At 39.2% G+C, this 27,060-nt stretch overlaps 1 protein-coding gene across 5 annotated transcripts in view; it reads right to left on the bottom strand.

Moving 5' to 3' along the window:
- The window catches only part of QTRT2 (queuine tRNA-ribosyltransferase accessory subunit 2), a 66,079-nt gene that overhangs the window by 38,682 nt on the left and 337 nt on the right, over nucleotides 1–27,060 (bottom strand). For 2 of the 5 annotated variants that reach the window (XM_065943141.1, XM_065943142.1), the window contains exons 2-9: nucleotides 21,654–21,875; nucleotides 20,840–20,895; nucleotides 19,112–19,188; nucleotides 15,721–15,933; nucleotides 11,414–11,613; nucleotides 8,901–9,052; nucleotides 6,706–6,823; nucleotides 2,937–5,067 (exon numbers count right to left, since the gene is read on the bottom strand). In XM_065943141.1, coding sequence (XP_065799213.1) covers nucleotides 4,836–5,067; nucleotides 6,706–6,823; nucleotides 8,901–9,052; nucleotides 11,414–11,613; nucleotides 15,721–15,933; nucleotides 19,112–19,188; nucleotides 20,840–20,895; nucleotides 21,654–21,853 — 1,248 coding nt within the window. In that variant the 5' untranslated portion in view covers nucleotides 21,854–21,875 and the 3' untranslated portion in view covers nucleotides 2,937–4,835. Of the gene's footprint in view, nucleotides 1–2,936; nucleotides 5,068–5,110; nucleotides 5,417–6,705; nucleotides 6,824–8,900; nucleotides 9,053–11,413; nucleotides 11,614–15,720; nucleotides 15,934–19,111; nucleotides 19,189–20,839; nucleotides 20,896–21,653; nucleotides 21,876–27,060 lie in introns of those variants that run through there. The other 3 variants (XR_010664239.1, XR_010664240.1, XM_065943143.1) reach the window with 2 other exon arrangements.

Below are 27,060 nucleotides of genomic sequence, written 5' to 3'. Positions count from 1 at the left end.
TGTCCTGGCTATTATAAACAGTGCTGCGATGAACATTGGGGTGCACGTGTCTCTTTCAGATCTGGTTTCTTCGGTGTGTATGCCCAGAAGTGGTATTGCTGGGTCATATGGCAGTTCTATTTCCAGTTTTTTAAGAAATCTCCACACTGTTTTCCATAGTGGCTGTACTAGTTTGCATTCCCACCAACAGTGTAAGAGGGTTCCCTTTTCTCCACACCCTCTCCAGCATTTATTGCTTGTAGACTTTTGGATAGCAGTCATCCTGACTGGCGTGTAATGGTACCTCATTGTGGTTTTGATTTGCACTTCTCTAATAATGAGTGATGTTGAGCATCTTTTCATGTGTTTGTTAGCCATCTGTATGTCTTCTTTGGAGAAATGTCTGTTCAGTTCTTTGGCCCATTTTTTGATTGGGTCATTTATTTTTCTGGAATTGAGCTTCAGGAGTTGCTTGTATATTTTTGAGATTAATCTTTTGTCTGTTGCTTCATTTGCTATTATTTTCTCCCAATCTGAGGGCTGTCTTTTCACCTTACTTATAGTTTCCTTTGTAGTGCAGAAGCTTTTAAGTTTCATTAGGTCCCATTTGTTTAGTTTTGCTTTTATTTCCAATATTCTGGGAGGTGGGTCATAGAGGACCCCACTGAGATTTATGTCGGAGAGTGTTTTGCCTATGTTCTCCTCTAGGAGTTTTATAGTTTCTGGTCTTACATTTAGATCTTTAATCCATGTTGAGTTTATTTTTGTGTATGGTGTTAGAAAGTGTTCTAGTTTCATTCTTTTACAAGTGGTTGACCAGTTTTCCCAGCACCACTTGTTAAAGAGGTTGTCTTTTTTCCATTGTATATCCTAGCCTCCTTTGTCAAAGATAAGGTGTCCATAGGTTCATGGATTTATCTCTGGGCTTTCTATTCTGTTCCATTGATCTATATTTCTGTCTTTGTGCCAGTACCATACTGTCTTGATGACTGTGGCTTTGTAGTAGAGTTTGAAGTCAGGCAGGTTGATTCCTCCAGTTCCATTCTTCTTTCTCAAGATTACTTTGGCTATTCGTGGTTTTCCGTATTTCCATACAAATTGTGAAATTATTTGTTCTAGTTCTGTGAAAAATACCGTTGGTAGCTTGATAGGGATTGCATTGAATCTATAGACTGCTTTGGGCAGAATAGCCATTTTGACAATATTGATTCTTCCAATCCATGAAGACGGTATGTTTCTCCATCTGTTTGTGTCCTCTTTGATTTCTTTCATCAGTGTTTTATAGTTTTCTATGTACAGGTCTTTTGTTTCTTTAGGTAGGTATACTCCTAAGTATTTTATTCTTTTTGTTGCAATGGTGAATGGCATTGTTTCCTTAATTTCTCTTTCTGTTTTTTCATTGTTAGTATATAGGAATGCAAGGGATTTCTGTGTGTTAATTTTATATCCTGCAACTTTTCTCCCAGCAATCTTGATTCCAGCCTGTGCTTCATCCAGCCCAGCGTTTCTCATGATGTACTCTGCATATAAGTTAAATAAGCACAGTGACAATATACAGTCTTGACGTACTACTCTTCCTATTTGGAACCAGTTTGTTGTTCCATGTCCAGTTCTAACTGTTGCTTCCTGATCTGCATACGGATTTCTCAGGAGGCAGGTCAGGTGGTCTGGTATACAACAAACAACTCAGTTTAAACTCTGTACTAGGGATTATATAATAACAATGTATCCTGCTTGAGGAGTTTCTCCTTCCTGAAAACCTTCTGACTAATCCTGGTATCTTAGAATGTATATTATGGGAGTGGGTCTGGTAGGATTTTTCTATCATTAAATTCTAATCCTGTTATCCTAGAATGTAAATTGTGGGAGTGGATCTGGTAAAATTTTTACAACCTTAAGACATCCTTTTGATTTATTGTAGTAACGAATTTATAAAGTATATAATTCCCGTGCTAAAGACTAGCAAGTGGGGCACCCTCCACCCCCTGCTGATGTCTATGTCAGAAGCTTTCTCTGTCCCCTTTCACTGATAAAACTTCTGCCACACAAGAGCCCTGAGTGGCCAAGCCTGGTCTCCAGTCTCGAAGCTAAAACTTCGGAGATCACAAATCTGATGTTGTTCACTGTAAGCTATCATTTCCAAACCTGCTCAATACGGTTCAAGGTGTGACTACAGTCCCCAAACTGGGCTTGGGCGAATTAGCAACTCACATGGAATGGCAACTCACATCAAGTACCTACAGACCAATAGGTGTCAACATGGTACTGTGAGCCACACAGGCCAGTGCCAGCTATTCCCCAGTGGAGCAGTGGGAGCCGGGACTGAGCCCCAGCAAAGCTCCAGAAGCCCCCTGCACCTCAGGGCCAGAAGGCTTCTCTCTTCAGTCCTTGTAGCCCCTTCAACTCAGGAGCAAGCCACCAGGAAGAGGCTAGTGCAATGGTTAACTTGAGTTTTAGTCAGATGGAGCCAAGTCCAACCTGGGAGCTGACTAGTGGCAGGCTTTTGGCAAACCACTCAACCTTCCAGAAATTTCTGGTAGGCCTCAGGCAGACAACTCAACCTTCCTGAAACTCAAGCTAGGAATAATATCAGCACCACACAGCCATGCTGTAAGAGTCAATGAGATATGTGTGAAAAGCATTTACTAAGGTGCCTGGCACAGCAAAATACTCCATAGACTGTGGCTATTATTATTATTTTTATTATGTGCTAGCATGGCCTTAAGGCCTCTGATTATGTAAAAAGACAGGTGCATCCCTGAATCTCTTTCCTGGATTCTGCATTTAGTGTGAGTACACTTAAAAACAATGACTACACATGGAATCAATGTAGAAAAATTCTTTTCTAATGGAGAACATTTCTGGTACCATGGAAATTAATGTTTTGTTTAATAGATGCATGACTATTTATAAGAAACCAGATTAGTATATTTTTTTAATTAAAAATGTTTATTGGTTATTGACTTTAATCAGTTTAAAGGAAAGAAATATTCTTTCAAATGTGCTAATAAGAAAAAGACCCAGAGAAATGGACAAAGTTGGGTAGAATTTTCAGCGTTTTGAATACAAATAAAGCTCATAAATTTTATATGGATTCTAGGATATTTATTAATACTCCTCCAACAATGGGCTTGACATTGAACAGGACTATAAACATATGAACAAGTCCAATCCAACATATTTCAAAACAAGAAGATTCTTGAGAATAGAAATTCTGTCTTTTGTTAAGTACCCTTGCCATTCATTGGAGGAGAGGTTACAGGAAGTGTCTGTGAATTCTGAAATTCATGAACTTTGGAATTCATATACATTCTTAAACCACTAATAAAAGAAGACCATATAGAGGGGCGCCCAACATATAAAAATATAGAACCACATAATAATCAAAAACAATGTTCAGTAATGCCCACTAAAATGAACAACGAGAAAAATACAGCATAAGAATATAAAACAAATATTTTATACCCCTACAAACAAAACAGAGGCATCTTTTTGGTTCTTTTGTTTTTATAAAAACTATGTGTGAAACACATACGCATGTGTATTTTTACAGGAAACTTGACAAATATAGAAAAAAAGCACTTCTAAATAAAAATCACCTGTCATATCATCAACATGAATGTCATTCCTTTAACAAGAGCATAAAAAATTCATAGAAGGAGATGTGATCAGGGAAGGCCTTCCTAGCCTCAGGACCTGCGGATGCCAATTTACCAACCACTTTAAAATCCATGGGCCAAACCTCTTTTTAGGCTCTCAAATATCTCTACTGTTGCCTAACTCCTGATACCACTCTATTTTAAATCAAGCCAATAGTGATCAATAAACAAGAATACATGTAAAGCTATGGTTCTAATCTAAAACTTCTTGTTCCCCAAATATTAAGAGCTGAATGGAATCTTAGACATTCATCTAGCACTTTTCACTATGTCTGTCCCCATTATTTAGAAGGAAACAGGAATGGGGAGGTTAAGTGATACATGCCCAAGTGTTACAGCTGAATAACTTAAACCCAATCCCCTAACAGCCAGGCCAGGGCTCTGTCCAAGTGAACACACGGTGACTGAATCTCCCCAAGTGATGGAACTTCAGTTATTAAGTGGCTCGACTATGAATGAGCCTGAAAGGTGACCACAGTGGATCTGTATGACCAGATGAAAGCTGCAATGCACTTTCGGCTCCACATAGGCAACTGTGGTGACTTTAGGGAGGCAAGCCACTGAAAGACCATATGGTCAAATGAAGAGTGTGCCCTGTGTCAGCTGGTCATTGGAGCAACGTGAGAGCTCCACATTCCATGCAGATGTGGGCCTGGTGAAGTCACAAGAGTCATTTCTGGTTGACTGCACTGCCAGGACAGCTTGGGAGGCAGAAGAATCCAAAAGAGGCCCCTGAGAATATTAGGATTAAAATGAAGAAAACTCTTGAATCAGCTAGATTCCTCTTGGTCAGCAGGCACATATCCACAGAGGTCATATGACTTATGACCAATCATCTCCCTTCAAGTTCCAATCCAATTCAGTGAACCCTCAGATTTTCATCATCCCCACTTCAAGGCTGTCCTCTTATATCTAAAGCTTAACTTTGATTAAACAAATCTCAATTGACTAAAAGAGTGTAGAAATATGAAAGGTCATTTTTCAGTTTCTTCTGATCAATCTAGGTCATTTCAGTCATAAGAAGTCTGTTTAGCCTCATGTGGGCAGAGCTCAGTACAGATGTTCCTACTTTAAGTAGACTTCATTCTCAAATATAAGTGATTAAAGTTTAAAGTTATGATCACTTCTGGCTCTCTTCTTCCCACATCACAACTGTGGTGCAGGCTCAACGTGAAGAGTCAGACTGGGTGCCACGTCTCAGGAGGCTTGCTGGCGGATGAGCTCTTTCAACTGAGCCAGTCTGTCACTTTTCAGTGCTTCCCGGATGGAGTGGAAAAATCCAAAGTAGTGTTCAAAGTTGTGCATCATAAGCAGGACACCAGCCAACAGCTCGTTCGTCACCAGCAGATGGTGGACGTACGCACGAGTGTGGTTCTTACAGCAATAACAGGAACACCCTCTCACGAGAGGACTGAAGTCCTCCTGGTACCTGAGGAAGGAAGTTACAATGATATTCCACAAGAAACTGAGAACCCAGACCACCTATTCTGTTGGCACATAACCAATAGTGAGTAACACGACCAGCAAATGTAGTGCCAGGCACCTGCTGAAGAGGGCAATGTAGTCAAAAGGTAATGGCGAGCACAGCGGGCCAGAAGATTCAGAAGTCCGGCTCTGATGGATACAGCCTCCTAGACCAAGGCTTACCAAGGAGCAGCAGTGGAGTCACATGCTCGCTGCCTCCTGCTGAGCATGCTTAGTCACACTGTAAAGGCACATAGAAATGTGAGGAGACACAGTTCTGACGAATGACACTCTTCTCCCACTTGCCATCAGAACTATAATATTAGAAGAGACGGTATGACCTTTTATTTGCAGAGCTTTTTGCAGTTTAAAAAAAACTTCTATATATTCTGTCTCATTTTATCTCTGCAACCACCCGTGGAGACATACATCTTTCCTGTCACTTTACCAATGAAGACTGGCCAAGGGGGTAAAAAGGGAAGGCTCTGGAGCTACAATTACTGGGCTTGTTTCCTGCTTCACAACTCTGGAAAGTCACTTAACCTCCCCCTAGGTCTGTTTTCTCATCTGAAATGTAATCAGGTAGTAACAATGCCTTATTAGTGCTTACCTATAGAGCTGTTACAAAAATTAGATGATTTAATATAGTAAAGGACACAGACAGGCACATGCTAAGCACTATATGTACTATCTTTTATCAGCTATTTAAAGGAAGTTAAATGACTTGACCAAAGTCACACAGTCATGAGCAGAACCACAATCTGAATGCCAAATCTCCAAAGCTTCAAGTCTATTGCTGATAAATACAGCAGTTTCCAATGATATCTACAATGTAAAGGGAATTTTAGTAGTAACCATTTATATCACCCTAGCTTTTTAAAAACAGAAATGAGCCTCCTTGGTTATTTTTCAATAAGTCAAACATGGTAAACGTCAGCATTTCAGACCTACAATCGAGAAGTCGCTACAGAAAGAAGAACTAGGAATTTCACATTCTTTCATAAATTTTTAAGTCTGTACTGTTACTAGATAGTAATAAAAAAGTCTGAGTCCCTAAAATGTCCCTTTACATAAGACCAAAAATACTCCAGCATTAAAATAAGTATACCAAGTTCCAGAAAAACTACTCACTTGTTCACTGATAATTTCCACTTTTGGCCAAACACAAAGTTACAAGATATCTTAGTTTAGTCTTTATAGAGGCAAAAACTTTACTTAAGATTTATAATTTGTATATAACCAAGATGGCTTAAATTCCTTAAAATTTAAAAATCTTTTTGTATTTTATCTTGAAATTCTTATTTTACACTGTCATTATTTAAAGTAATCATAAGAAACACCAAACAATGGATTTGGTCTAATCCTCCTGACAGCTCTTCTAAAACATTAGTTATCAAGCTTCAGTTTTCTGACAAGACAAAGTACACAAATTCATCTACAGAAAAAAAGAGTTCTACTGGCACTGAATTTGAGAAGGCCCAAACAATGTCCAACTATAAATATTTTATGAACTCATAAACTGAGAAGGGAACAGTTACATAAAACTTTTAAAACAGACTGAAATTAAAAAGACAGAAATCAAATTTAAAAAAACAATCCTTACTTTTTTTCCTTCAGATTAATTTCAAATGATGTCATTTCTTGGTTGCAACTGGTTGTTTTACTTTTCTTTGTTTGATCCACATATTTTATTTCTTCCTGTGTTCCATCTTGTTGTAATACTGAGGACAAACCAAAAAGAAGTCTTGAATGAAGATCAGATAAAGAGGGGCCACTGGGAGAATTTTTGTTTTAGTTACTATTTCAGGTCCTTTGACCCTGTAATTCCACTCCTTAGAACTTAACTTAAGGAAATGCACACACATTTAAAAAAGGAACATGTAACAAGGTGATCACTGACCTGTTATCTATAGTATCAAAACCTGGAGACTCAACTATGTCTAGCAAAACATGGTTACAAGTGTATATCTTATAATCTTACTCTCAAGGAACAATTTCTTAAAAACCAGCTGGGTGTGTGTATGTTCGTGTGTGTGTAAGACACAGGGGGAGCCTGTGTGTGTGCCTGTGTGTTGGGAGTCATGTCTTATCATAATATACATGCAAATTCACTGGGCTTTGTAACTGCCTATATTACAGATTAAAAGTAGAATATGGTTTTAATTTATGTATTCTGTATGGAGACTCTGGCCCTCCAGGGAACTCAGTTAATCCAGAATTAAATGCGAATTTGAGTTGTTCCCTTGCACTCTTTGTTTAAGTAAGAACATTGCTGGAATTGCAAGAGAAACACTAGTTACTATGCAAAGAGCCAGCCAGAGTGCAAGTAGAGAAGTACTTCTGGGAATGAGTAATAACAATGTTAGGCCCAAGGAAAATGGGCAGATGGTCCTAGGAAGGTAAATTCGCCCAGGTGAAAGGAAAAAGCGATGTAACCTGAGCACTGAGCCCATGGCTATTCTAATTTTGCTGCCATTATTGGCATGCTGATGTGGAAAACCATAACAAAACCCTGGCTTTTGGAAAGTCCTTGTCACTGGGGAAATCACTGCCTACATCAGGCAACTAATTCTTGTGGAATTTTCACTTTGTAATTGGCAAAAAGCCCCAATTTAGTATGCACATACACAAATATGATTCATAATAATACTTTCATAAAAATGTTTAAACTCAGTTTTTCCAATCATGAAGAAATCTGGCTTTCTCTGACCCAAAAGGAACTTGTTTGTTCCAAAGAACTCAATATCAGGTTCTCTGTAGAGCTTTGCGTATTCACAGTACAGAATGACTAACAATCACCTATGAGCTGGCAGAAATAATTTCACTTGTAAATGAAGCCATGAACATTTATAAAGAGTTTATGGTACACCTATCTATATACATATGTTCTAGTCTGTCTAAGAGATAGTAAACCTGGTCTCCTCTGCTTAAGAATTTGATCAATTTGATTGATTTTGTTTCCAGAAGTAATCCCATTTAGATTATTGCTTAAGTTGTGTTACAGAAGTGTAACAAATCCTGAATGAAATTTTCATCACTTATGGGGAATAAAAGGAGCCTTTAAAGAAGTCTCTGACCCTACTCAAATTTAAGGGGAGCAGCAGGCAGGAAAGGAAAGCACACTCTGAAGGCCAGAAGGCAAACGGGCCCACAACACTCTCCTGAAACACTGCAGAGACACTTCAAGGGACCCCAACCCTAAGTCTATATCCCAGTTCCTTTTTTATTGCCAGCTAAACATTAGAATCTGAAACTGATTTTCTTGACTTCTGAATAACAATAAAAGCAAATGGCAGTGCTTCAAAGCAACATTAGCAGAGGAAAACAGCTTTCACATCTCAGTATGAAAAAAAAAGCAAAGTAACACTAAGATCAGAGAGGATGAGACTCCCTGTATTTTAGCATGACGTTTGCAAAAAACAGACAAGAACTCCTTTGTGAAAAAATGAATTAACTTTTACCAAGCAGTTCAAAGGTTTTCTTTTCTTAGATTTTCATCACTATTCACTCACTCTGAATGTTCTTTTTTTCTGGCTATTAATAGAAGAGGTTTTGTTTTTCTTGGTTCTGCTCCCTACAAAAATCACTTCCGAATATTGATGAGCTATGTGTGTAGTATTAAGTGCCTGGTTCTCTGTGCCAACATGCCAGGGTGTACAGATAAAAAACAAAGACGTAGTTTTATAAAAGGCTGGCTTTACAGTATGCACACATTTCTGGTTTGTGACTCAAGCCAAAAGCCGATAGGAAATAGAAAGAATTTAAGGGTGACACAGAGATTAACTTCAAAAGACCTACATGTCTCTTCAGGATTCGGCTGGTAATCAAAGTTGAAAGTCAGGGCGCATCCCCGCTCTGTAACTTGATAAGGGAAAAAACTCTCAAATAAGTCCACTCCTCTTTCAATACACTCGAGCACCTCATCTGGCCGGCTAACACCACAGATGAGCCTGTGAAAATAATACATACAGTGACATGAGGACAACGCCAGGAATGAAATCAGAGTCTTTCCAGAAGGCATTAACAGTAATAATAATGAAAATCATGGTTAGCATGGCAGGCAGCAGATAAAGAGGTGTAGCGGAAAGACTACAGAGCTTTGGCAGCAGAAACCTGGACTGGAATCTCAACTCTGCCATTTATTTACTTGCTGTGTTACTTTGGGAAGGTTTCTTAACCTCTCTGAGTTTTAGTTTTCCAAATTTTAAAAACAAAAGCAAGAATACACATCTCATAGACTGACTGTGAGGATGAATGATGTACTTGAAAAAGCAGAGTGTAGTTTCTGACTCCAAAGAGAAGCTAGTAAGGGTTAGTTTTCTTTCTCCCTCATCCCTTCTGAAACAATCTCCAGAGTCTTGGATTTAATTCTGTAGCCTTTCTATCTACTGCATATGATTGTTTTTTTTAGTGTAAAGCTGTGTGCTTTATTTTCTTCAAATATTCTTCCATGTTTTAACTGTACTTTGCTTATAATTCTTTTTCATTGTTGGCTCAAGAAAGACATTTTTACCTACTGTATTCTTCATAGCTCCATTTACAAAGCAATTCTTACTCTTGGACTTTCAACTCTGCCCACAGGATCCAAGAAACTAGTTAGCTTTCTTTATGCTTCTTCTATATTTTCTCCATTAACAAAATGTCTGCATGGTGGAATGAGATGGTATTTCTAGAGGCAATAGGTAATACATTCTGAGAGTGTTAATAATATTCAGCTAGGTTTTGCCACTAAAACAAGATGGGGAGATGTAATAGATCAGGGCTGGCTGGCTGCTATTTTTTATGTTTGTTTTTTTACTCATAGTCCCTTTTATAAACTGGCAGAGAAAAGCTTATAGACTCCCTGATTTCTAAAAGAAGTCCAAAAAAAGGCTTATGTAATATTAAACAACCAGAACCCTTAAATATATGCTGGTTTCTCTGACTACAGTTTCCTTCAAGTAATGTCATGTTTTTAGAACTCCTCTCCAACTGAAGCTGGCATTTCTACACACTTAAGAGAAAGAAAAACAATCCCAGCTTTCAAATCCAGTAACAGACATCTGTGAGCATTTAATTCAAAAGAAGTCCAGAAAATGACTAGAAATACTAGTGCTGAATTGTCATCTGCACCCAAATGAAATAAGCACAGGAGGGAAAGCAATGAACACAGAGGACTAGGATAAAACTGGGGCGAGGGTGGGGAGAATGCTGGCTGGGGTGCTGGAAATATCTTGTTCTGGCTGGTGTTTACAAGCATATACAGGAATAAAAATTCATCAAGGCATGCCTAAAATCCATATACTTAACTACAAGTTATACCTGGACTTTTTTTTAAAAAGTAGTAAAATTATATACATATATATATCACTCAGGGTGTCCCATGTGGCTCAGACCATTGCAGGTAAAGAATCTGCCTGCAATGCGGGAGACCTGGGTTTGATCCCTGAGTTGGGAAGATCCCCTGGAGGAGGGCATGGCAACCCACTCCAGTATTTTTGCCTGAAGAATCCCATGGACAGAGGAGCGTGGCGGGCTACAGTCCATAGGATTGCAAAGAGTTGACACAACTGAGTGATTAAGCATAGCACACATAATATTACTCATCAGCCCGAGGAGCATAAGTATTACCCCATAATCAAACCTCTTAATGTATCTCCAGGAAAAAAAAAAGCATGAATATTCATACCAACTGGGATAAAAGACTACAGTCTTTTTAAAAAAAATTAAAAATGTGGATAGTCTGGTAAGACATCAGCTGTATGCAGAAACTTACGGATTTTTTTGCCTTAAAATCTTGCAGATCACTCTTCTCTCCAGCACATAGTAAATTCTGTGATGGATGGAAACAGCCAGCCCCACTCAGGTTGCCAGTTCCCTTGATTTCAAAAAATACTCCTCCTCACTACCTGCCTCAAATCTAAAAACCTCTTAAAGGTCCTTATTGATAGAACCCGTCTTTATTCCACTGGGGATCCCAGATCTGTCCTCAGCTTTCTGTGATTAAGGCCAGAGTTCCATGTGACTTTCTACCTGTCCCCAGGTTATAATGGATAAAGAATATTATTTATATTTGGCACAAGAATGAGGGGGAATAATATAACACTTGCCCTCACTTATAAGAATCAAATAAACTAACTCACATGGCACCATTCTCTGGCCCACATTCTAAAATCAAAGGCAAGACGGCCTTGATGGAAACTCCCCCAAGCAGACTCAGCCCAGAAAGAACATAATCAAAACATCAAAAGATATGCCCATGTACAGACTGCATACTACACTGCACATTCTGCAGCCCACCAGGCTTGGCCTGCATCCTCCTGAACACTAGCCTTGGTTTGTCCTCCGGCAGCTCTGCAGTGACTGATGACAGCAAGTGCAGTCTAGTCTCCAGGGTCGCTGGATTCCCCTGAAAGCCATCCAGAAGGAAGCCGCCAACAGGCCGCTTGGCTGTTTCTCGAGCCGACCTCAGCCTCTCCTCCGTCACGTCTCCACCTTCGATCACTCCAATGATTGAACTTTTCTGGAGGACCTAAGGTGAGAAAGGATTGAACATTTTTAACTGTTTCCAGTAGTGGAGACCTCTGTTTAAATGAGCATTAGTTACCAGAAGCCCCCTGGAGAGATGAAATCTCAGTTGAAGCATGCAGGGGGATGGCACACTCTCCTTCCTGAGAACCTTTAGGGTTCCAAAGAACACAATCTGAAAGCCATTCAACAAGGTAAGAAAAGACTGAAGAGAAACTCAGACAATCAACATAGGCAGTCATGCTTTAGCTTAAACACACACCAGGCAGGTACAAGAGGAAAAGAACAAAAGCAACAGCTTTCATTTGTAGAAATGGTTCTCCTGGTCTACTCTAGGCTACTTCTAAGTCTCTTAGGACTCACAGACTCAGAAAACAAACTGACAGTTGCCAGGGCAAGGGATAGTTAGGGACTTTGGGAAGGTCACGTATACACTGCTAACTTTAAGATAGATAACCAATGAGGTCCTATTGTATAGCCCATAGGACTCTGCTCAATGTTATGTGCCAGCCTGGGTGGGAGTGGGGTTTGGGAGAGAATGGATACATATATATGTATGGCTGAGTCCCTTTGCTGTTCACCTGAAACTATCAGAACATTGTTAATTTGCTATACCCCAGTACAAAATAAAAAGTTTAAAGTTTGGGGGGAAAAAAAAATCTCTTAGTTATAAATAGCATTAGGAACTGTGACACTCTTTGGCTGGGACAACTGACTGCCCATTTGGAAAAAGATAAAACAAAAATTAGTACTGTACACCATTCTCAAAAATAAATTCCCGATAGCCCTAAAGATCTAAGCATAAAAGATATAGTTATACAAGTATTAGAAAAACAGATTAAGTACTTTTATACTCTCGGGATAAGGTAGGCCCTCCAAAAAGCTTTGGAAGGAAACGGAAAAGGCAAACATAATTGAGCACAGAAACATTAAAAAAAATCAACAAAGGTAAAGGGGAACTTACTCTTTGGAGGGATAGCTAAATGTCTACCCCATGGACAAAGCTCCAACAAATCCTCTAAGCAAAGGACAGCCCTACAGACATCTAGGCAAATATGTGAATATGAACTTCAGAAAAACACATCCAGAGAGCTTACTAAATCTCACAAGGGAATGAAACCTGGAAACAATTAGATACCATTTTTGCCCATCACACTGACAGAAAAGTCAAAAGATAAAAAGCAACATAGTGGAGGTAAAAGGGTTAGAGAAATGGCACTTACATACCCTGACAACTACAGAGAATAAAAATTAGTTCAGCCTCTCGCTAGGGCAAGCATACAACACTTACCAAAATGTCAATACTTTTATCTTTATACATTCTAAAATTCCACTTCTAAGAATATCACCTACAAATATATTTATTCATATGCACCAAAGTTTATTTTTGGTGCATATGAAACAAAGATGTTTAGAATAATGAAAAAATGGAATCAGGGTAAACATCCATCAATAGAGTAGAGGCTTAAGTAAAGTATAATATGTTCATAGTATGGCTTCCTACACAGTTGTTTTAAAAAGAAAGCATAACGTATAGTAATATATACACTAACAGGAAAATAATTTCAAGACATTGCTAAATAAAAACAAGCAAATTCCTGAAAAGATGATCATATTCATGTAATAAAAACCAGAGGCATGCATGTATGTAATAATTATGTGTATGTAACTATAAAAAATAAGGTTTACAAGGAAAAATACCAATCAACAGTGGCTCTTCAATAGAAGAAGTGGGTGGGAAGGGAGCCTGGAAGGCTATAAAGAGGCTAAAAGGCTATATTCATCCTGCTTCTTGATTTAAGCAGGAGGAACATAATCAGACTATTCCTCCAGAAAGAAGACTTAAGCTTCTGTGTGGAGAGTGAACTGAGGGTGAGTGTGGTTAAAGGATGGAGTAGAGATGACTTGAATCATTGGGGAAGACAAAGAGGATCTTGACTGAGGCAGTAGCCATGGAGTGAACAGGAGAGAGAGGATCTGCAACCTCGTCAGGAAGAACAATCAACAACTCAACACAACCTGACTGCTGAGTTTCCTGGGGAGAGGATGAGGACAAAAATAGGATGACTCCTGGCTCCTATTTCAGATGTCCAGGGAGATGATGAGAAGAGCCATGACAGGGCATCCTAAGACACCAGTGGAAGGTGAGGGAAGATGATTATTCTGTTTTGCGCATTCTGAGTTTGAGGTATCAGCCACTGAAGATACGGAATAAAAGTTAGGGCAATGTATATACTGGTGCGACTGCCCAGGCTAGACAGCAGGGGGTGCTTGGCACAGGCCTGCCACTCCCCTCGCCTGCTGCCATGCTAGACACAGCCAAGAAACTCTCCTCACCCTGCTGCACTGTGCACAGCTCTGAGCATCTTGAGATGAAACTTATTTACCATCCCTGGCCTCGGGAATACACGCAGAAGGAAGGAAAGCTGACGAAAGAATCTTGAGGAGCTTCAATGCTTAAGGGCATTAAGAATAAGAGGATTCAATGGATAAGAGGAAAAAATCACAGACAGAGGAAAAGATGTTTGCAGACATACAAAGTAGACATTTACACAGGCCTGTCCCTTTACGTGATTGGCACAGCCCCATCTAGGAACTCGTTTTCATGGGTATAAGAAGTGTAACCACCAGGGACTTGCCTGGTGGTCCAGAGGTTAAGAATCCACCCTTCAATGCAGGAGACACAGGTTCAATCCCTGGCCAGGGAAGTAAGACCCCATTTGCTGCCAGGCAACTAAGCCTGAACACCACAATTAGAAAGCTCGCGTACCACAACCAAAGATCCCGTGTGCCACAACTAAGACCCGATACAGCCAAATAAATAAGTAAATTAAAAAAAAGTATAACCGTATTGTCTAAAACAGAACACACTTAAGAGTAAAAAGGGGCACTATCAGTAATCATGTCAAGACAACAGCATAAGGGGTACAGGGAGGGACCCGAGCATTTGCCCAGCCCACAAGAATAATGTGAAATGGTGTGGCTGACAACACACAAGAGGGATCTGAGGCTCATCTGGCCTTTCTAATAATCACACTCTGTCACTCTCCCTGTCCTTTCTACTCATCCAAACACTTACTCATCCTACAAGGATAATTACTGGCCGAAAACAATTGCTAGCAAATAACTGTTAGCAGAGCTAACAATTCAGAGCCGCAGCAAAGTCCCCACGCTCTGAATCCCCTTACTCAGATACTGAGAGTTCTATCAGAATGACAAGTAAGCTTCCTCTAATTATTTCATGTATATTAAGTTAATTAGCCAAAGTACATTTTTTATTAGTAAACTCAAAATAATGATCTTTTTCAAACTCCATGTGCTTTGCCACAGTGGGGCCTGCTAGTGGCTCAGGATTCCTCTACACAAATGACCAGACACTAAAAGTCTCTCCTCTGATCGCTATCTCCTATTCTCCCACTTCCTCTGCTCTCTCCTAATGAATGCCTTCCTTTCCAGCTTTATAACTCTGCTATCAAGGTCCCTTATTCACTGCTACAGCTTCATCTTCCCCAGCTCACGAGATGATGAGGTTACTATGCCTTCAGGATATAGAGCCAGAAGGGGCACTTTCCAGACATATGTAGGGAACTGGAGTCAGGGTGGAGTGAACAACTGAATATTACCTCAATACTAAAAAGGGTCTTGAAAGACTCAAATCTCTGGGCAGAGGAATTGGGGACTGTCACACAGGCAGAACAGTGCTGAAGGAGAGCCAGAGGAAAAGCAGGTGTGAGGAGAGGAGATACTGAGTTTGTTACCTGAGTCTGAGGTGCGTGAGAGGAATAGTCCAGTGAGAGAACGTAGCAAAGGCCTGTGGCTGTGTAACTCTGAAGCTAAGGAGAGTGATCTTGATCATACACACAATTTTAGAATTTTCAGCAATTAAAACTAAGGGGAGCTTCCCAGATAGAACATATAGTGTGGGATAAAAAGAGAGCCTAAGACATCCTAAAGAGCAATAAAACATTCAGAGAAGAAGGAAAAATCAGGAGAATAAAAGAGACCAAGAAGTGAAGAGCAAGAAACAGGAGGAGGGGCAGAAAGGGCGGATCATGGAATGTAAATTAGCTAGAGTTCCAGGAGAAAGGCCTGGTGAGTGGTACGGCTTTACCTCTGACTCTTCCTGTAGCTTCAGACAATTATCCAGGAAGAGAAGCGATCGGTCAACAGACTTTCTGGCTCTTTTTATGGAAGTTGCTTCATCGCAAGTTGCCTCTCCATCCGAAAGGCACTGGAACCAGTCTGGCTGAAGGGCCTGCTGAATGGCCATGAACTTGGAGGCAGTCATTTCTACTCGTCCTCCAACACCCCACACAGACACTGACTGCCATGGAACAAGGTGAGACAAATTAGCAAGAGTAACATGCAAATAAAAAGAAAATAATAAAATGATTAAAGCAATTCTGAATTCAATTCTTCTTTACAGCTGGAGAGATGGTGGCAATTCAACCTTCTAGACATGGTGGGTAAAGAGGTTTCCCATACCATATTCCAAATTTTCTAAGGACCTGAGAGCTCATAGTGTCCTTCAATGTCCATTCAAGCCAACTTCTCAGTTATCGCCCAAGAATTCTGTGACTACTTTTCCAGAATCCCAGTCTTTCTCTCTCTTCCACTCCATGCTGTTTCTGACTACACCACAGACTGATTTTTTTGTCTTTCAACACACTGTTCCTTTTGATTGACATGGCCTTCCCCTACTTCTTTGCCTGGTAAAATACTATTCAAGACATAAGAGTTTAGATGCCATCTTCTCTACTGTGTTCCCCAAACTTTACTAGGCAAAATCAATTGCTCACTCTTATAAGCTCTATCAGCAATTTGTATTTATTTCTTTCATAGAAAAGATAGCCTTTATCACACCATTGTATATTTCTCTGAACCAAGTATCTAATATCACGGTTGTGCCCCAAACGCAATCTGGGCCTCACACAGAATGTTTCCATTCAGTTCAGTTCAGTTGCTCAGTCGCGTCCGACTCTTTGCGACCCCATGGACTGCAGCATGCCAGCTTTCCCTGTCCATCACCAACTACCAGTGTTTACTCAAACTCATGTCCACTGAGTCAGTGATGCCATCCAACCATCTCATCCTCTGTCGTCCCCTTCTCCTCCTGCCTTCAATCTTTCCCAGCACCAGGGTCTTTTCAAATGAGTCGGTTCTTTGCATCAGGTGGCCAAAATATTGGAGTTTCAGCTTCAATATCAGTCCTTCCAATGAATATTCAGGACTGATTTCCTTTAGGATGGACTGGTTGGATCTCCTTGCAGTCCAAGGGACTTTCAAGAGTCTCCAACACCAGTTCAAAAGTGTCAATTCTTCGGCACTCAGGTTTCTTTATAGTCCAACTCTCACATCCATACATGACTACTGGAAAAACCATAGCCTTGACTAGATGGACCTCTGTTGGCAAAGTAATGTCTCTGCTTTTTAGTATGCTGTCTAGGTTAGTCATAACTTTTCTTCCAAGGAGTAAGCGTCTTGTAATTTCATGGCTGCAGTCACCATCTGCAGTGATTTTGGAGCCCCCCAAAATAAAGTCAGCCGCTGTTTCCACTGTTTCTCTATTGGCCATGAAGTGATGGGACTGGATGCCATGATCTTTGTTTTCTGAATGTCAAGCTTTAAGCCAACTTTTTCACTCTCCTCCTTCATTTTCATCAAGAAGCTCTTTAGTTCTTCTTCACTTTCTGCCATAAGGGTGGTGTCAGCTGCATATATGAGGTTATTGATACTTCTTCCGGCAATCTTGATTCCAACCTGTGCTTCATCCAGCCCAGCGTTTTTCACGATGTACTCTGCATATAAGTTAAATAAGCACGGTGACCATACACAGCTTTGATGTACTCCTTTTCCTATTTGGAACCAGTCTGTTGTTCCATGTCCAGTTCTAACTGTTGCTTCCTGACCTGCATACAGATTTCTCAGGAGGCAGGTCAGGTGGTCTGGTATACCCGTCTCTTTCAGAATTTTCCACAGTTTATTGTGATCCACACAGTCAAAAGCTTTGGCATAGTCAATAAAGCAGAAATAGATGCTTTTCTGGAACTCTTGTGCTTTTTCGATGATTCAACGAATGTTGGCAATTTGATCTCTGGTTCCTCTGCCTTTTCTAAAACCAACTTGAACATCTGGAAGTTCATAGTTCACGTATTGTTGAACCCTGGCTTGCAGAATTTTGAGTATTATGTTACTAGCGAGTGAGATGAGTGCAATTGTGCAGTAGTTTGAGCATTCTTTGGGATTGGAATGAAAACTGACCTTTTCCAGTCCTGTGGCCACTGCTGAATTTTCCAAATTTGCTGACATATTGAGTGCTGCACTCTCACAGCATCATCTTTAGGGTTTGAAATAGCTCAACTGGAACTCCATCACCTCCACTAGTGTTGTTTGTAGTGATGCTTCCTAAGGCCCACTTGACTTCACATTCCAGAGTGTCTGGCTCTAGGTGAGTGATCACACCATCGTGATTATCTGGGTTGTGAAGATCTTGCCACCTCTTTTTAATATCTTCTGCTTTTGTTAGGTCCATACGCAGTCTGGGCCTCACACATTATGAATGTTCACTCATTAGACATAGTTAGATACAGAATTAAATATAAAGACATAAATCTCATAGTACACAAGAATCTCTGTATGTTCCTTTGGTTACTGCTTCCCCTAAAGTGTCTCTCTTCTTAGAATAGATGTATGTAATTGGAGGACCACATACAATCTTTTTCATCCTGCATAACACTGTTTGAATGAATCCGTTCTCCCTTATAAATGGGATAATCGAGGTCAAAATATTTTCTTTTGAATTCAAATTGCAAAACAGAAAGAAGTGTAAAACAGAAGACAAATTTTAAAAAAGGTATCTTAGGTAAGATTAATAGACATTGTTGATATCAATAAAGTGGGTGAAGAAAAGAGTAACTATGTTTGTGAAGTAGCAGTATATACTGAAGTCTTTCCATAACATTGTCCTCTGGGACAATGCAGTGGGGCCTTATCTCAGATTAAAACTTTTAATGAAGTCCTCTAGATACTGTTTTTGACTGGCTAAAATCTCTGGCTATGGATCCAGATTTTTCAAATTCTGTTCTGAACAGCAATATTATACTGAAGTCCTACTATAGATAGTTATACATGTGATAACACTCATCGGCAACTTCCCCTACTTTTCCTGAGGTTGTTAAAACTGCAAATAAAGCATGGTACCAAAAGACTATTTTTTTTCTACCATTATAGCAATTTCTTTTTTGGGCATGTACTTGACCTTTCTCTCCTCCCAAATTTTTGGTAACAGTAAAAAAGCTGAGGATACATTCCTTACCTTAACTCATCCGTGGGCTGCCCTATAAACCACACCATCCCACTATAGTCATACAAACAAAGAGAAGGCATAAAGGGATCTGGAATGGGTCAGCATCCCAGGCAGTGGAATCCTGGCATCTGAGGGATCCAATGGGCTGACTTCCTGAGACAAAGCTTCAGCCTTGAAGGACCTTCTGAGAACATACCTTATTTGTTACATAACCAGCTGGGCAAGGGCTGACTGGATCATGCAGGGAACAGTACAAGAGCGATTCTGGCATGCCTGTATAAACAAAAAAGAACCCCTGAAAGCACTTCCATCAGCAATGACACAGTGCTGTAACTGAGAGCAGCTTCATAATGTGGCTTCATATCCAGCAGGGCAGATAAAGTAACGCTAAAACAGAGTAAATTGCCCACACCTGACCTTAGAATTGTAGGAGGACTGTCAACATGAATGAAGATTATTTTGAAACCTACAAACCCAAAAGAAGAATTAAACATTCATGTCTAATGACACTGAGTTGCTACAAAGGCAATGTATAACCAGAAGCATGATACAATGAAAAGTGATTAATGAAATATTGACCCTACTTGATTTACTTTGAAGAAAATAACATTAAGTTCATTCTCAATAAGGTACCATCCAAGGTGAAATTGCTACTGGAAAGATGAAATTATACAGTCAACAGGTAACATTATTAATAATAAATGGAGCCTACATCATGGGTCCCTAGGGACAGAATTATAGAAAAACGATAGGACACTGCAAATGGATCCCCTTTTCAGTAAGTTTCATTGACTCAAGATGACAGTTTCTTAGGTTTTTTAAATCAAAAAGACATTCATTTAAAAAAATGTTTAGTAATTATATGTACTTAAATTTCATATGCCATATTTTCATAGGAAAAAAACAGGATTTTGCTGAAGACCAAAAATATAAAGCAAACAACAAAAATCTCTGCAGTTCTCCACCTTATTTTCTACAATTTCAATTATTATAATTATCTCTAGAAAGCTTATATTAGCTATTTTCACTTAATTATATGCTTGGATATTTTAAAGCCAGTTTTTAAAATTGGTCTCAGATCAAGGGAAATGGTATTATATAAATTCCTCTACAGAGATTACAGGCCATTGTGACAACCAAGTCATCGTGCAGTCTCCCTCAGAAACAGCAAGACTGAATAACCAATGGAAACGGATTTTCAGTCACTTAAGTGAGTCCCAGACACTGAGGAAAAGCTTCAGAAGAAAACTGTTTGGAGAAGAGTTGGCTCTCTGACTATCACTGCTAAGCTTTTCCTATAAATAAATGGACACATATACTGGCATTTAAAATCCTATTTCTGGAACAGAAGACAATATTAACATATCAGAATATAGGTGAATATAAACTCTTCATCCTCTGCTGTGTTTTAGGCTCAAACATGACAAGCCTGCTTTGGGTCTTAGGTGTGTTCCATTCAGTCCCTCACCTCTAGGTCTCTGCTCTCCTCCTGGAGCGTCAGCCCAAACCTGTCGACCACCACCACTACACCCACCTCCTAACCTTGCTTACTCCTATTCCTCCTTGACCCATGAGATCTCTATTCTGACCTCCATTCACATGGACTCTACAGCAGGTTATATGTTCCTCCCTCTAGGTTCTCACTATACATGTACCTACTCTCGATCCTGCAAATGCAGTCACCACACTCTATTAGAACTATCTGTTTATCTTAATGCCAACTAGGCTCTGAGTTCCATTAGGGCAGTTAATTGTTTCCTACTCATCTTTGAATCCACAATGCCTATTCTTAGATGCTCAATAAATGCATATTATATTCATGATTGAGTAACCGTATACATGAAGAGTCAAAAAACAAAAAGCATCTTCAACCTCCAAACTAATACACCAGAAGGCACACGCAAATAACTTGATTAACTTTTACCTATAAACTTTCCAACTCCTTCCTTATATTCTGCCAAGACTTCATGATGTTCTGCCCTGTAAGAAAATAGAAAAATATGTAACATAATAATGAATCATTCTACAGATACTCTATGTAACAACTGAAGCCTCCTCTCCTCAGCCAAATGAGCCACATGACAGTAAGTGTAGTCTCAAAACACCAAGTACACATATTCAGGAGTCCCCACTCATTAGGTTGAGTTTATTAGCCAGGACAAAGGTCTTTAATTTGCAAGTGGCTCTGTGAGAAAGAGAACCTAGCAAAGATCAAGGGCTTCAGAATATCTAGATTTTCTTCTTCCCCTTGTTCCTTTAAAATGACTGTTACTAATACAATCTTGCAGAGTAATTTGATCAAATAGCAGATTTTTCAACTAGGGATAAGGTCAGTTTGTACATGACACAAAATGACCTCACTCTATTAGTTCTGTTACCCTAGAGTAGAAATGGCAAGTACATGTGCAGAGACAGGAAACTCTGAGGCTGGTGCATGAAGACAGCCCTGCAGTCCCAAGTTTAGCCCTGATGGGGCATTATGGGCACCATTACCCCTGGGAGCGGCAATGCAGGTGGTATGGAAAAGCGAAGCAGCTCTAACATGTAGGTCCGGCCTGTGCCTTCCATGTTATTGTCAGATGATGTATAATATTTGATATCTCTCTTCTGATTTCACTATAAAAAGCCTACACATTTTGTATACAGAAGCAAAAAAAGTCTTTCTCTTTACTGCAACTCAGTAAGGTAACCAAGCTGCTGCTAAAGTTGACATGTGAATGATAAGGTCTCATACTTACAGTGAAGATAGTGTAAGCTGAGCCATGGCAGGAACCCCGTGGATTTTATGCAGCGTGTGATGGGTCAGGTGAGGGGCGGAGCCAGCCTTGGTGTATAGAAGGCAGCCTGGGATGTCCAAGGTGCGGTTCCCTGTTTTGCCAAGGTTTTTTATTTTTCCGAGGCGACAGCCATTAACCACCTTGGTAAGATTTAGCTTCATCTTAAAGGGATTCCTCTAAGTCCTGATAAGAAAAGAATATTACATTCAGAAGTTCCATGATGGCCAAAGGCTAAACATTTTTGAAAGAAAGCAACTTACAGAAAAATAAATATCATGTTTCATATACTTCCCAGTCTAAAATTTTTTTAGATATCAGGAATAGGGGGATAGGAAATGACAGAGAGAATAAGGTACCTTTCCCAAAGTCACAGAGCAATATGATGACATCAACCATATTTAAATTCAATCAGGGAAGTTTTGTCTCAGTTGATGAAAACCAAACAAATGGAAGGAGAGAAGTAAAGACTAATCATGGGAAGAGCATTCTGAAGCCAAGGCTTACTCTCAACTTTGAAAATGTGTATACAGAAAGGTCACACTGCTTAAGAAATACTGTTTTGACCTATTTTTTCTTTCTCTGATTTGAGAGGATACTAGGCAACATAGTAAATCTTCCTAACACGTAATTAAATGAAGAAAACAGGTTCCAAAGCAGCATTCCGCTGTTTATTAAAATATATGGAAGAATATATAGGCTTCACAGGTGGCTCAGTGGTAAAGAATCTGCCTGCCAATGCAGGAGGTTCAGGAGGCTCGAGTTTGATCCCTGGGTCAGGAAGATCCCCTGGAGAAGGAAATGGCAACCCACTCAAGTATTCTTGCCTGAAAAATCCCATGGACAAAGGAGCCTGGCAGGCTATAGTCCATGGGGTCGCAAAGAGTCAGGCACAACTGAGCATGCATTCATAGAATATATATGAACAAATAAACAGAGATTATCTCTGAGAAGTGGGATTATTTTCCAACCTTGTTCTTTTAAAAATAGAGGTGAGAAACTGTGGCGCATCAACGCAATTCACAAGCAAAGCTGCTTTTACAATTGGAAAGGAAAAATATTTGATTAAAAAAAAAAGATACACTTTCTAAATTACACAGATACACAGGGGGGAAAAAAAATCAGAAAACATTCTCAATTACTTTGTTGGATTGTCTTATTATTCAGTAAAGCAAATCCCAGGCTCCAATTCCTTAAATGCCCTGTAAAACTTGGTAACCAGGCATGGCAGATCATTTTGCAAACTGTCACTGGATATCCAGCATTCTGAAATACCAGTGACTCTACAGCAAGCACTATATCCTCTTAAATTTTTGCAAGTTAGGCAAGACCCAGTTTTATTAATAGATAAATTAACATGGCTCTCTGAATGGTTCCAACCTTAGATCCTATCCCCTTAAGCACTATATTAAACCACACTGAAAGTCAACCATTGTTTAAAAGATGTTTTAACAAATAAGCATTATCTATCATGAGTTAAAAGATATTCAGAAATGCAAATATTCCTTTCTTGGGAGCCATAAATTCTTATATTGAAATAAAATAATTAATCCTTGTGGAATTTGGAAATAAGAATACTTTCTATATGGTTCAATAAGTGATTTCATGTTAAACATGAATTATGTTTGGCAGAAACCAACACAATATTATAAAATAATTACCCTCCAATTAAAAAAAATTTTTTTTAAGATACGAGTATTTCAGGAAAGGCTGGTCAATTTTCTATGACTCAACCTTCATTATTTCAAGTTATCACAAATACAGGCATAAAAATAACTCTGGGGATTTCCCTGGTAGTCCAGTGGTTAAGACTTTGCCTTCCAAAGCAGATGATTTGGGTTCAATCCCTGGTCAGGAAGCTACGATCTCACATGCCTCGAGGCCAAAAAACCCAAAAACATAAAACAAGAATATTGTATCAAATTCAATGAAGACTTTAGAAATAGTCCACATCAAAAAAAAAAAAAAAAAAAACCTAAAAAAAAAGTCTCATTGGAACCCACACAAATAGAGAGTATTAGAGGGCTTCCGTTGTGGCTCAGATGGTAAAGAATCTACCTGCAATGTAGGAGATGCAGATTCAACCTCTAGGTTAGGAAGATCCCTTGGAGGAGAAAATGGCAGCCCATGCCAGTATTCTTGCCTGGAGAATTCCATGGTGGGCTACAGTCCATGGGGTCACAAAATGTTGGACATGACTAAGCCACTTTCAAGGGAAAAAAGTTATGCTTTAACAAAAGATAATATAAAAGCTACTTCTTATAAAACTGTGTTATTACATATTAAAACTTAAAATAAAAGGAAGTTTATACCAAAAAATTAAATATATTTACAGGCTAATAAGAATGCAACACAGAAAATACAAGAGTCATCAGTTTACAAAATCATATTTCTTATTGATTTATGAAATAATACACATAATCTTCTGATTTCAAGTGATAAAAATAGTTTTGAAACTAACAGAGCTCTGAAACCATTTATAGCCAAGTTAAAGAATGTATTTTGCAACCTAAGTTCTAGAGAATTAAAGCAGGGGGAAGCAGGAAGGTGAGAAATTCACTTTAAGGTTAATTAATCAACCTTATTATTCTATTAGAATCAACTAACAAGGAACAATAGGTTTTTGAGACAAAAATAAGAGCTAGTGAAAATTTACTGGACCAAGGTTACTAACATTGCAAGAACTTAGCGCTTACTACTCACACACATCTGAGAATGTAAGAAACTGCACTGTCCCACATATTTTCAGAAAGGCCTAAAGAGAAGAATTTGCTGGCTCCTCCACCTACTCCAAAAATTCTGTCTCATCTAAGTGTTTAAGCTTTGTCAAGAGTTTAATGTATATACAAGAGTTGACCATATAAAAGTGGAAACAGCCTTTATTGGATAAAACTAGCATGTTTGAAAAAATGAAGTTTTAGACTAGAAGGCTACAAATTTTTATTATCACTCCTCCTCATCAAACCCTTTCATTCTTCCATTTTATTAATAAATTGGACTGGCAAAGCTGCTGACAAGCATAAGACAATGTGCTTTTCCATGTCAAGCTAACTCAATTTCAGATAAAAACAATCCACAACTCTTTAGCGAACCTCTGTTTAACACCCCGGGTAATGAATGATTGCCATTAGACTTTAGAAATGCTGAGAATAGTTAAGTCTGATCATTACTACCAGAGACACTGAACGGAGAGCTCGTCATGAACTTGATGATCCCCTCTGCTGTTCCACAACCATGACTCTGAGGCTAAGTGAGATTAATCAGAATCTAGAACCCAGGTGTCTGCCAGGAGGCCTGTGCTTTTGATTACATCTTTGAAGTGAGAGTAACACAATGTTTGTATATACATATCTCCTTTTGCCACTCTTTCTTCAATCAAAGAAACAGCTTCCTTCACCCTTAACCCAAGGTCAGTTATTACAGGTCTGTGTTAGTTCTAGCAGACTTCAGTCACTGTGCTCTTAGATGCAGAGATGGGTTCTCCTGTGCTATGATGTAAAGTTTAATCTCCAAACCTTTAAAGATGAAATTCAAAGTCCTCAGCTTAGTGTCCTGAACTCACTAGGTCAGCTAGAGAGAAATATCCACTTGGTTTTCTCCACAGTATGGGGCTCTGATGGAATGCACTCACATTCTGCTGTTTAGGGTTTCTTAAGAGTCCTACCCTAAACAGTGAATGGACACAGCATCAAAGGAAAAAGTAAGCGAGGTAAAGCAGACAATTGGGTTTACGAAAAGTATTCCAATAGATAAACTGCTAGTGGTGATTCTCTGTATTGTGAGGATGAATGCAAATATTAAGAAATACGAAGAAAGCATCAGAATGTATTTTACCCGGAAATCAATATTTAAAAAATAACATGCAACTCTGTCCTGCTTTGAACCCAGCTTTCCTCTCCTAATTACTGGTCAATTTGTGGTTAGTATTTTTATAATTGCACCTCTTTTCTAGCAGCTCAAACACAAAAAGCTTTTATTACAGAGTAACGTAAATATAATATATACACACATACACATAGTTTTAAAATATGGTTTTGGAGTGATATAATCTACTACTCCAAGCAAAGTTCTCAAGAAACAAACCAACAGTCTCCAAAGTATTAAATGGTTTTTATTTGGCCCTTTTCCTTTTCACTTGTTATAAGTCTCTTCTAAGATATCTGGGGTTACGCTTTTCTTGGTATACAAACATCCACACTACACTTCCTGGTTAAGTCTTAACCATTAGAAGAGCCATTTGGAAATAATGGTTAGTGGAAAAACTCTTAATCACTTTAAGGACAAGTAGTCATGCCTTTACAAGGGCTAACCAAGATTCCCTGCACCTGTGGCAGCACTGTACCTGTCTTAACACCTCCACTGTCACATATTTCTCCCCTCCCTCTATTCCCTTATGAAAAAAGGGATTTTTTTTTTTAATGTTTCTTAATGGATTCTCTACAGACTGTCATAGGAAGATGACTTCAATATGTTGAGAGAAAAGAGCAAAGCTTAGGTGAACATATTTTTTGCAAAAGAAAAATTGCATATATATATATATTTATAAATATACACACAAATACACACTCTACACTGTCTGTACGTGCATATTAAAAAGTGTGAAGGACTTCTAAACAATATGGTGCACTGAGCTAACTAAGAGTCTTTTGAACCTGTATTTTAACAGGCTGATAGTCTGTTAGAAGTCTCATCTTGTCCATAAACATATGCAATGCTTACATACTAACTGTAATGTTAAGACATAATTTTCAGTCATATTTTCCATTTTGCTATAGTGTTATTGGTGGCATTCACTGAGCTTAATTTACCCGTTGAAGCTAACTACTTTATGATATTGCATAGCTTGGATGTAGCACAATTTAATCAACCATCACCCTTTCAATGAAAACTCGTTACAGGGCAGGTCCTATGATTGGTGCAGTAGTCTGAGGGCAAAGCTGCTCTGATCTTTCACAAATCTCAAGTCTAGTTTCCGTTTCCAAGTAGAGGTCTCTGCATACACTGATTTTTACTGGGTACCACACTCTTAATGATTTAGGTACTATTGCTCCCATTTGAGTAAACCGAGGGTCCGAGAGTTATTAAACATGTTTCTTAAGGTCACACGGCTACAAAATGACTGGGTCCAAAGCTGCCGATCTAAATCTCTACTCTGCCTTATGAACCTACATATCCCAGCACGGACAGTTCCCGGGAACACCTAGGCTCAGTCAATAACGACGGATTTAACTTCACTCCATGGGCCATCTCCAGGGACCCCAGACTTCGCGAAGTGCTTAGCTCAGGTGCTCGAGATCGGTCCAACCCTTCCAAGCATCCTGGACAATCTAGAAAAACTTCCGCATGGGAACTTGACCCTTAAACAGACACT

This window comes from Muntiacus reevesi, chromosome 8 (genome assembly GCF_963930625.1).
Source record: "Muntiacus reevesi chromosome 8, mMunRee1.1, whole genome shotgun sequence".
Lineage (NCBI taxonomy): Eukaryota > Metazoa > Chordata > Mammalia > Artiodactyla > Cervidae > Muntiacus > Muntiacus reevesi.
This window is presented reverse-complemented; position numbering and strand designations above follow the sequence as displayed.